We start from the raw sequence: 12,430 nt of genomic DNA, 5'->3' as shown, positions 1-12,430 counted from the left end.
CGCGACCCCATGAGTAGGCATGAAATGGAAAGTTTGTTGTTCTCTCTATGCTTGGCATAAGTTTTTCCTGAAAATTGAAAGAAATATAAGTTATTAAAAACATTGGCGTACAACAAATTGAGAGTGAAAGCACTTAACATGTCTCCTGTTGTCCGCATCAAGAGAACTTCGACGCTCTACTGGCTCCAAAAGAGCCGCATCCCAGTCCTGCAAATTAACGTTTGAGTACTTCATCACATGTTATATTAAAGACAACTATCAAATGAGAATTTTAATAAGTACTCACCGGGGAAGGAACATCTGGCCTGCTGTGATATCTCTTGTTGTGATCCTGTAGTCCACATAATGAGTATATCATTGCAACTCTTCCTTTTCTCTTAACAATAGATTTTCCTTGCAAGTGTTCTATTACATCTTCCTCTGCTTGCCTCCTTCGTTTTTGTTGCTTTCTTCCCCGCTGTGGAATAGTCGACGAAGGTGCCATGATGGAAAGAGTGTCCAACTGGGGCCACAATTTTTTCCCGTTAATCGGATTCATAATCTGACCATAGCACATCAAATATGAGTCAACTGTATAGCAGTTGTCAACATAGTCCTCAGGTTCATTTTTGCACTCTCGTATAACGGTAACAGCATGACTGCATGGAATCCCCGTCAAGTCCCACCTCCTATATGCACAAGTCCCTTCTTCCAAATCAACAACATATGTCCTAGTTCTGCAATCCACTTGCCATCTAGGCCCCTTTGAAAAGTGTAAGGTGCATCCAGCTGACATGTCCGTCATCTTGGCTAGTCTTTTTTAATCCTTGGACACAATCGACCTTTGAAACTCCTCATCATAGTACGGCGCTTCTCAATCCTTTTCATAAATCCCAATTGTATATCAGTGAGCATCGTTAAGAAGAATTCTCTCTATCGTCAATCAACATCTAATTGAAAACTTTACACAGGTTATTCAACAAAATATCACTTCGCGAATGTGTCCTGAAATGAGATTTACTCCACTTGGTCGAATGCCTTTCCATCAACCATTTGTAGGCATCTTCACTTAGTTGTCGAATCTATTGCATCCACTGTCTGTAGTCAGCAACTGTAGTTGATTTAGCATCGCGCCAAAGAAAATCCTTCAAACTCCTTCCCTTGAACCCCATACTGAAAAAGTTGGTATACATATGCCTCACACAGAAACTATGCTCAATTGTCGGAAACAACTCATCAATGACATTACTTAAGCCCTTCTGTCTATCCGTCATCACAGTCCAATCAGTACCATTTCCCATATGGATATCCTCAGCCAGATATCTCAGAAACCATCTCAATGCAATCGTGTTTTCCTTCTCTACAACAGCATAAGCAATCGGGTAGATGCAGTCATTCACATCTAGGCCGACTACGGTGAGCAGTATACCCCCCCAAACAATATGAAGGTGACACCCGTCTACTCTAATTATTTTTCTACACCCCAGTTGGAACCCCTCTTGCAAGCACTAAAACAAATATAGACACCTTGAAATACTTGACCATTAAGTGCTATCATCACCGTTGACCCTGGATTGGATCTCAACACCTCCGCTGCATAGGACCTCAGTCCGACAAATTGTTCTTCAATAGTCCCATTTATCATTTGCTTTGCATACCTTCTTGCTTTCCAAGCGACATTTCTAGTAATATTTATCTTCAAGTCCTCCTTCACGGTCGTTTGCATACTTTCCATTTTCCACTCTGGATCTGCCTTAAACTGCTCGAAATACCGATTGACTATTAACGTGTAAGTGCAGTGATGATTATATTGGTCCCGACTGCATGTATGTTCAGGTATATATGACTTCATTTGCACTGTATCTAAATTATTTATCTTCGAAACCCATATTCTCCATTTGCACTCTGCTTTACATGTGCCTTGAACTCTTCTTTCGTCATTTACCTTACACTTCACATTGTATCCATTTACTGCACTGTACGTTCGAATAGCCTTCCTAAATTCTTTAACAGAACTAAACAATTGCCCAATCTGAAAGTATGGATCCCGTATATCCATTTCTGAACTGAACTCTGGAAATCGATACCCGACCTCATCATCAGATGAGATAGCCAACAATAGTTCTTCAAATGATGGACATTCCAAATCATCAGCCTCCTGATCTTCATTGTGTTCCATTCCTGCATAATCATCTTCATCTTGTTCAGTTGCACCCCCATCACATCCCAACTCAATTCCTTCTGTTACATTCTTGTCGAATTCTAGATTACCTTCCCCAGATGATATAGCATTATCGAAATCATTAAAGTCGAAGTCATCCTCCGCATCTGTTAAAAAAGCTTTCAATTAATAACTATGGGTATCATTATAAAAGAATACATCTATTTCAGCAAAAGAATGTGATATCTATTTTAACCATCCAACTTCACAAGCCACAACATAATATAACAATGCCTTGAATAAATTAAGAAAATGTAAAGACTGCTCACAATATTGTTCAGAAACAATGACCACCCAAATATGCTATTGACAGTAAATCATTATAAGATACATCAGACTCTATTCCTTGAGGGGGAATGTTGAAAACATGAGCTAATTTCCAAGGAAATTAGTGATTTTCGGAAATAATATAATAGCTGTATTTTCCTAGAGATAACGAGGTGTTTCTGCACATCCCTATCAATGCGAGATCTGATGCTAAACATGTAGCATATGTATTCTTTTATAATGTCTTTTCCACGCATAACTCCGACCAGTCAATCGATCGTCCACAAAAAGAAAAAATAAACCATAAATCAAAACACAGACAGGAGAATATTCACATTTACCGTCATGTGGTCCTGTCATTTGCGAATCTCTATGCGTCTTAGATTCTAGCGTCGCTGGGTTATGCAGTTGGCCACAGTGAAGATGTTGTCGGGTTAGGGTTCTTAAAAAAGGAGGAGTTAATTGATATTGGCCATGGCAATAGGAGTAAATCATGTTTTAATTCATTTTTTGTTTTTTTTCCATTGTGGCATTTAACGACCACATGTCAGTTCCGTCTTCCATCTGTGCAACTGTTAGTGAGGGAATTAACGAGGTGAGGATTGGAGTGCAACGTCGTAAAGTTCAGTGAGTGATCGGGTGCAAGTCAAAATTCAATGAGTGAGACGTGACGTTACCCAAAGTTCAGTGAGCGTTGAAACAATTAACTCTAGGAAACCACTACCACCATCATTACTAGCAAAGTCCAACAAAATCGCTGCCATCGTCATCCAAAAAAATCAACAAATCAAATCCACAAAACGCCATTACCATCACTTGCTCCACCACCACCACCATCTGAACAACATTGCCATCATCACCACAAACAACCACCAACAAACCACTTACAGAAACTACCCACACATTAGAAAACTACAAACAAACCAACAGCGCCCTCGCGAGATGGTCAAAAACTACCAATAAACCTGCGCGTGAGACGCACCGTGCAATGGTGTTGCACGTCACTGCTTGGCTGTGAAGATAAGTTGTCGGATGGCTGTGCACTACTATGGGTCATTCCAGGGTGATAAAAGAGAGAAGAGATAATGAAAAGGTAGAGAGAGAGGAAGAAGGAAAGCAATTAGGGTTTTAAAGTGAAAATTGTGTTGGGTGGGTTAATGGTGGGTATATGTGAATTAAATTAATTTTATAACATTATTATTAATATTAAAAAAATTAATTATCATCTGATTTTTGTATAAACAAGTTTTAAATTTGATTTATGAAATTGGCTCTTAAAAAAATTGGATTGATGTAATTCCACAAAAGAAAAAGACTAAGTGTACTCAAAATCAGCCCCAAAGTTTAAAGCATTTTTTTCAAATTCAATTTAGGCCAAGGACGAAATCGACTAATTGAATTGAACCGATCAGATCCAAATCGATTTGATTTAGGTTGGTTCAATTTGGATTGAAATATACTCAAATTAACTTAGTTGATTGTGGTTCCGAGTTATTTCGACCCCAACCCGAATTTGCCCTGACCTACATACAGGCAATGATTCACAAGCATCTTACAAGGATGACATGGCAAGTAAAATAAAATTTAGAAAGATTCTCATTCACTCATTTTCTCCCAATCCTGACCCGAAATCTTATCCCTCACTTATAGTCGGTGTCGGTGCCATCCTCCCCATCTTCGAGCACCGTCGAATCGCTGAATTTGAAAAGTAGCCAAATCATGTATAATACCATTAACTTCTATCTATGCCCCTCCAGTTAAATTATTTTCTACCATAAAAATCAACACATGAATCCAATTCACAGCAATCTTTTAGATGGACATTTGATATGGGATGTGATGATGGGTTTCGTGAAAGTGCTTTAAATCGAGGAACAAGGATGCTGAATACTAGTTATAATGATTCAAGTACTCAATCCCAAATAGGCACTATTAATTGGAGCTCTAATCCTCATTGTTCAACAAATAATTTGCTTAAACTGCCTCAATCCAGTGGGAATTTTGGAGTAATGGGATTTTGGGAGGGTTCCATGAATGGAAATCCATTGTTTGTTAATAGGTATAAGATTTTGAAACCTCTTGATGGTTTTGTTTCAATTGGATTACATGATTCACAAACCACACTCTTTCAAAAAAAGTGTCAGCAATTTGGGAGCTTTGGATTTAGGTGGTGAAATCAATCATTCTCAAAGTTCTACCAGCCTTGAAGGCTATAACAAGAAGGAGGAATTTAGGGATGCTATGAGAAGAAGAGGAAAAACAATAGCTGGGGAATTATGGGAAGATTTTAGCATTGATGGGTCAAATTTGAATCATGACTCTGATCAATTTCTGGAGAATAGTATTATCAATAAGATTTGAGAGAGTGATAAAAATGGCGGAAGTAGCTCAAATGCTGATACCACTGTCACCTGCGGTAGTGGGGGAGACCACTAGGGTTAGAAGAAGGGGCTTCCGACAAAGAATTTGATGGCGAAAGCCGTCGGAGGAAAAAGTTCAGTGACAGATTGAAAGGTTCTAGTGAGTACGGATTGAGTCGCGGTGGGGTTTGGCTGGAGCTTCAGTGTCAATTTTTTATTTTATTTTAAAGTTGAAGTATTGGCCATGTCACCAATTTCAAACCAATAGAAAAATACCTGTAAGAATCCTTAGAATCTCATCCCTGTACATATAGTACTATTCCTTTGCTTATTGAGTTTTGCCATACGTAACTCCGAGGTACACTTTCCTTACAAGAGGGAAGCCCATGTATTTTTTAATGAATAATGCTATTTGCAGTCTATCGTAATCATTCTATGTAGGGATGACAATTCAAATCGTCAAAATCGAAAATCGCGATTAATCGAACCGAATATGGCGAAAAAAATCGAAATCGATGGTGCAATGAGACGGATATGGTATTTGATTTTAATGAAACAGTTTGGAGTGGGGCGGGTATGGTATTTAGGCCATCGCCCCGAACCGGACCGATTAATCGTTAGAAAAAATAATAAATTAATAATAATTGGGCTTTCCATAATTTTTTTATTTTTTCTATGTTAATTACTTAATTTCTTTGGCCCAAAATTTCTGGTCCATTAACAAATTAAATTTAGGGAAAATTTCATAATTAAGAAATTAATTATGGCACATTTCAAAAACAAGAAAACAAGTTTCAAATTTCGAAAATCAGATTTTTATTAAAAATTATTTATAATTTGATTAATTTAGTAATTTAATATATTTAAGTCACAGATTTATATAATTTGGTCACAAATTAACGATTTAATTCATCGCTTATTATTTTTTGGTCACAAATCAGAAATTTTATGTCATAAATTATTTTACTGTCACAATTCAAAAATTTTATTGGTCACAATTTGTTCATTGGTCACAAATCAAAAATTTATGCGTTACAATTTATTTATAGGTCACAGATCTTAACTATTATAGGTCACAAATTAACGATTTAATTCATCACTTATTATTTTTTGGTCACAAATCAAAAATTTTATGTCACAAATTATTTTACGGTCACAATTCAAAAATTTTATAGGTCAAAATTTTTTCATTGGTCACAAATCGAAAATTTATACGTTACAATTTATTTATAGGTCACAGATCTTAAATACTATAGGTCACAAATTAACGATTTAATTCATCACTTATTATTTTTTGGTCACAAATCAAAAATTTTATGTCACAAATTATTTTACGGTCACAATTCAAAAATTTTATAGGTCACAGTTTGTTCATTGGTCACAAATCGAAAATTTATACGTTACAATTTATTTATAGGTCACAGATCTTAAATACCATAGGTCACAAATTAACGATTTAATTCATCACTTATTATTTTTTGGTCACAAATTAAAAATTTTATGTCACAAATTATTTTACGATCACAATCCAAAAATTTTATAGGTCACAGTTTGTTTATTGGTCACAAATCAAAAATTTTAAATTTATACGTTATAATTTATTTATAGGTCACAGATCATAAATACTATAGGTCACAATTTATCTTATTGGTCACGTATTATTTATTAGTTTCATGTTAACCAATTTAATGGTCACAATTAAAACATTAATCTGTGACCACCACCAAACAATCACCCTCTAGCACCACTGCCGGCACTACCATCACCCTACATCAAACACCACGACCAAAAATAAATCAACACATCCGAGACCACAACCACCAACAGCTCACCGTCATCGCCACACCCACTGCCACGACCACTGTCTCTATCGCCACGACCATCGTACCACACAACACCACCACCAGCACAACCAAAACCACCACAACCACCGTACCGCCCCCATGAACACCACCACCATCGCACCGTCCCCACCAGAAAAAATCCCCAATCTGTCACTGGAATCTACCATCATCCCACCGCCCATATCAACAACCGCCACCACTCGTATCACCATGCACAACCACCGCCCATAGTACACACGCAATACCACCACATCACAACCACCACCTCGCTGCACGCAGCCGAATTTCTGATCGTCTGTGTAGGTAGCAAACTCAAGCGCACAACCACTGCCCACAGTACACACAAAATACCACCACGTCACAACCACCACCTTGCTGCAGGCGGCTGAATTTCTGATTGTCTGTGTAGGCAGCAAACTCAAACGTCGTTAGCGATGGGTTCGCCGTTTACAGTGATTGATAGCGACGATGGATAACAGTGCCTTCAGTCCGGTGGCTTCGAGTAGCTTCAATTTGGTGACGACAGTCTCAGGTTGAGAGGTGAGGGATAGAAAGAGACGAGCAATGGAGAGGGACAAGATGCGGCTGCCGTCGTCGGAGAGTGAAGGGTAGAGAGAGACGAGCGAAGGAGAGGGAACAGATGGGGGCTTCGTTTGGGTTGTGGGTAGGGTTTTTTTTTTTTAGGTAATTAGTTTATTTAAATAATTAAAAAAAGAATTTGAATTTTGAAATGTCAAACTTCCCATCTGGTTTAGGAATTTTGAATAGTTAAAATATGGTTTTGTGTAATTTCCACTTGAATTTAAACCCAAATACCCAACCCTGAACCCTAACAGTCTAACATAAAGGCACAAACGTTTTATTGGAAAATTGGAATCTCAACTCCTGCCTTCTGGGTCTGCTGAGTGCCAACTGTCGTCTCTTCCGCCTCTGCCCGTTTGCATTATTATCTTCTCCTTCGACCTTCAGGCTTCTGCCACTGGTGAGCTTCTCTTCTTCTTTTTTGATAATTTATATTTGTCTATTTGAGTTTGTTGTGAATTTCACACAAGATTTGGTCAAAGTATATTCAAAATTTTCAATTTTTTACAATTGGTAGCCGTTTTAGAGATAAATGACTTTAATTTCTCTTCTCTTTGATGACTTTTGGCCTAAACAACACATAAACAAGAAATTGAATTCTTTAATTACAGAAACCAAAGTTTGGCGACGAGAATGTTGACAAAGAGGTACATTTTTTTTTGTTTAAATCTTCAGTTAAGAACATTATGGATTATTGATTTATTACTCTACTTACATTTCTTATATACTATATAGGAATCAACTTTGAGTTTCGACGTATACTAGTAAGAATTACAGGGAAGAATGAAGATTAAATATGAATTGAGGGTGAAACTTTTTGAGTTATTGAATATTGTTTATTAAATTTGGATTTTGTATTTGAGAATTGAGATATTTTTTGCATTTTCATTTGAGATGTTGTTTGCTACATTGACTTTGTATCATGTTTTTGTTTTTATTAACTTTTTTCATACATTTTTCTTTTTATTCGATGGATGGACCAATTAAAAATAATTTATTTTCGTGATTATTAACGAGTCGAACTGAGATACGAATCGAACCGAACCGAACTGAACCGACTTTTGTGGTTATGGTGCGGTTATGGTATGACTAAAAAATTAGTGGTTCGATGATGATTTTGGTCGAACCGACCCCGAATCGAACCATTGTCATCTCTAATTCTACGTGGCATTCAAATCACTAACCATTATATGTATGCTACGTAGGATGAATATGATAATAAACGATTGCAAATAATATATATATATTTTTTATTGAACGTGGACTCTCTCAGAAGTAGATGGGGGTGTACAAATGGCATTTCCATTGCTTATTGGTGGTTAACCGTGTGAATCATGGGTGGCTTTGTTGTTACGCTTGAGTGGACTTGCACACTCCTTGTAATTACGAACAGGCTTTGAAATCGGATTCGGTCATTGATCAAATAATAAAACGACGTAGTTTTGAACACCGGAACCCCAACCCCTCCCGATCCTGAATCGTCTATTCGTGTAATAGCAAGGATGACCGAAGAAGGAGAAGGGAAGAGCAGAGGCATCGCGACGGCATCCGGCGAGCTGCCCCCGCCTCCTCCGCCAAATTATTACGGAACCTTCCAAGGCGTGGCAAACTATCAACCTCAATCTACTGTCTCTCCTCCTCCACCGTCTCACCATGTCATCGGTTTCCCTCAGCCCATACCTCCTGCTGGCCTCTCCGGCGCTCCGCCTCATTACTATCCTCACGGATATCAAACTGTTCCTGGTACTCTTGATTGAAATAGAAGCTTTTATTATCATATCTCGATGTAAATACCGATGAAATTTAGAATACCTTAATTGAATTAAAAGAAATTACTGATCAACGGAAAAGAGATTAAAAAAAAAAAAATTCATGTGACAGTTTATTTTTGTTGCTATTGATTGAATTGAAATTCCTTTTTCTTTTTCTTTTTTTCTTTTTTTTTTTCCCTTTTTGTTTTGTTATGAAGAAAATACCTGGAAAAAATAGATACATTGATTGGTTGCATCCGGAAAAGATAAATCCCTAGTTTGTTCTTCAATTTGATAAATAAATACTTGCGTCAGGAAAAGCAAATCCCTAGTCTGTTGTTCTTTTAATTTGTCATTCCGCACATGTCCCTAGCGCCATTGGCCTCGCCTCAAAATTTGCTCTTTTGTAATTCCACTTTATTACTCGTTCTATTTATCTTCTATCTTTGTTTCTGTTGTTTATTGTTGAAAAGTAGTTAATCTGTAGGTGATATTGAAAGCACAAGAAGAAGAGATCAAGAGGGAATTTTGTTTTCAATTCATTGAATCACATAATCAAAATCTTCAACTTCATTTAACTGTGTTGCTTTTTTATCATATTCCCCCCTAATTACCACACAAAACATAGGAAATCAAGAATGATAATTTGGACGAGTTGTTATTGATTCTAACTTTTTGACATCGGTATTTTCCTTATGCACTGCTTTATCTGTTTTTATGTTTTTCTTTGGTCATCCTATGCTGGCAAGGTGACATAGTTTTAAAGCTCATTCCACAGCTCGAATATTCATGTTATTGGACAATGAACATAATGGAAAGCTAATACTGTTAAAAGATGCAGTTCCATGTTCACTTCTTTAGAGGTATCATTTTATGATTTGCTGTCGCTTTTAACACCCTTCCAATTCTTGCTATTCCAGGTTATGCTGTTGCTGAAGGTCGACCCTTAAGAGAGCATCGGCTTCCTTGTTGTGGTATGGGGATTGGATGGTTCTTGTAAGTACTATTCTCGGTTCTACTGTCCTTTAACCAAAGATTTTTCTCTCTTTATTTGGGGATACATGTCATTGTAAACTCTTCAGATAGTTATTGATATTCCACTATAAGAGCTGTTTGCTAGATTATCATTTAAATGGAGTTCAATTTTTATTCTTCTGTTGTCTAGTCTATTCCTGTATGTGTGGTTTGGTTTATGAATATCAATTAGAACCAAGGTACCAGGAAAAATGATGTAAAGTAAAGATAGCATGGTTATGGTTGACAAAATAATGATTCAATCTATTGTGAAGAAAAGCGTTTGATCAAGAAGAAGTGTTGTAAATAAATTGGGTGAGGCAATTTGCCAAACTCTTGATATTTGGTTTTTTTAAATTTATTTTGCCCCTTTATTTCAAGTATGCTGTCAGTTAAAAAAAAACTTAGAGGGAGGTTTAGTCAGGGTAGTACTAATTCTGAACGTGAATGTTATCTAATGATGATATCATTGTGTTAATTTGTTTCTCTTGTAAAATGTGAATTATTGACTGATTTTATCTGAATTTACTATCAAGGTTTATAATTGGTTTTGTACTCGGTGCTATTCCCTGGTACATTGGAGCTTTTATACTGTTATGTGTTCGGGTGGATTACAGAGAAAAAGCTGGACTTTTTGCATGCACTCTGGCTGTAAGTGTTCGTCCTCTAATGTGATTTCTCTTTCTGAAGTCTGAAATGCTTCTAGGGTTACTAATGCTTAATTGTCTGGTCAATTTATTTACTGAAGAAAGAAAAAAGGGATTACTACTGCTTATTTGCCTTCGATTTGTTAATCATATAATCTTCGAAAGTTTTTTGATGACTACACTTACTTCTTCGAAGTATTAATATTTCACTTAAGCTATTTGTACAATCCTTGTTGACAACCATTGTCAACAATCTTGGCGTTGTCAAAATCCTTGCCATTGATTTAAAAAACAGTTTTTTATAATTTTTAAAATGGATGAATGTGATGCTGTGAAGTGTGAAGTTGTCAACTAAGGTTGTACAAGTAGCATGAATGTTAATTTTTATGCTTCTTGATTTTGTTAGCTTGCTCAGATCATACCTATCATCATTAACTAGAGATGCTTCAAGTATAAAAATTTTCATTAAGAAATGTGGTGTAGATTAGATGCATAAAAGCTGAGCCTGGCACTGACAGATTTGATGGTGAAGAGAGATGCTTATTTCATAGAAATTAGTAATTACAGTAATGGGTCCCCCCTTTATCCAGCCATGAAGCATTGTTAGACACTTAAATGTACTTGTACCATTTATTTTAGTTATTTTTATTTTTTTGTTAAGAGACTATCAGAAATTTTTGTGGGTGTTGAAGCCACCAGCATAGTGATCGCATGTTTTTTAAGTGATTATTTTTATTGATTGAATGATAAGAAGCACAAGGAAATATTGACGATCTAAAAGGCAAATGAAAAATTTGTTTACCCGTTTGATAGAAGGATAAAACTGGGAATTGGCCAAGATTTGGGCTTTTGCTTATGCTTGTCAGATATTATTCATGGGCGTCGTAAAAAAAAAAAAATAATAATAATAATAATAATAATAATAATAATAACTTGTGCCACATGGGCTGCGAATAGTTGGTGGTAAAATCTAATCATTAGATCTTGCCAGAGTTTGGGCCAATTTTTGCTCAAGTGTAGGTTTTTGGCTTAAGAACAGTCCAATTAAGATGTTCTATGCATGTGATTTTGTCACTCTGTTTCAAGTCCTCAGCATGAGATTTTACTTAACTTGCATTATAAGAACGCAGTTATTCCTTGTTACCATTTGCTCGACTTGTGTCAATGAAACTCATCGTCATTGGTTTGTTACTGCAGGCAACTCTTGCTGTTATTGCTGTTACTCTTGGTGTGACTAAAGCAACCCAAGCCTGGTGAAGTTTTTCAAAGTTGCAGCAGCAGTTATTGTACATGTCATAGCAAGATCCACCAAAAAGCTATCTAAAAGTAAAAAAAAAAGGTCTAGTGGTTGTAATGTTATCTTCTGCGTGGAGTTTGACTCGTCTGTAATTTTAATTATGATAACTTGGTTTTTTAACTTCTTTGATACAAGTTCTGCAATATTCAATTCACGTTAGGAATCTTCGCTAGTTTATCAAGTTTGGCAGGGCAAACCGGTTTCTTTTCCTTTTCAAGGGGATAACATTTGTCCCAAGGTCACATGACTTAAATTTTATTTGTAGTAAATTCACAATCGTTACTAATAACATTATGGTAAGGGAAAATTACACGGCACCGGGTGTTTAAGAAATACAATTCATACATCAAGTGTGAAATTTATTTATACAAATATTAGGTATTAATCTAATTATAAAACCATTCACCCCCAACCGTCCCATCCCCAAACCCTAATTATTTCCTCCTGCCATTCTCTCTCTACATCCCT

The 12,430-nt window shown here is 36.4% G+C and overlaps 2 protein-coding genes across 2 annotated transcripts; one reads left to right on the top strand and one right to left on the bottom strand.

Annotated features, from left to right (window-relative positions):
• Positions 1 to 1,061: 1,061 nt before the first annotated feature.
• LOC111412673 lies at positions 1,062 to 4,142 on the bottom strand. Its single transcript, XM_023043599.1, has 5 exons — positions 4,112 to 4,142; positions 3,278 to 3,360; positions 2,410 to 2,503; positions 1,541 to 2,307; positions 1,062 to 1,487 (listed from the first exon to the last, which is right to left on the bottom strand). Exons 1-5 carry the CDS (start codon positions 4,140 to 4,142, stop codon positions 1,062 to 1,064), a joined length of 1,401 nt encoding a protein of 466 aa, XP_022899367.1.
• A 4,401-nt stretch (positions 4,143 to 8,543) lies between these two features.
• On the top strand, positions 8,544 to 12,127 carry LOC111412226 (60S ribosomal protein L18a-like protein). Its single transcript, XM_023043066.1, has 4 exons — positions 8,544 to 8,996; positions 9,925 to 10,000; positions 10,555 to 10,669; positions 11,863 to 12,127. The coding sequence occupies exons 1-4, from the start codon at positions 8,756 to 8,758 to the stop codon at positions 11,920 to 11,922; spliced, it is 492 nt and encodes a 163-aa protein (XP_022898834.1). The 5' UTR covers positions 8,544 to 8,755; the 3' UTR covers positions 11,923 to 12,127.
• Positions 12,128 to 12,430: the final 303 nt, after the last annotated feature.

This window comes from Olea europaea, chromosome 16, assembly GCF_002742605.1.
Source record: "Olea europaea var. sylvestris chromosome 16, O_europaea_v1, whole genome shotgun sequence".
Classification (NCBI taxonomy): domain Eukaryota; kingdom Viridiplantae; phylum Streptophyta; class Magnoliopsida; order Lamiales; family Oleaceae; genus Olea; species Olea europaea.
Note: the sequence above shows the minus strand (reverse complement) of the source record. Positions and strands in the feature narration are given on the sequence as shown.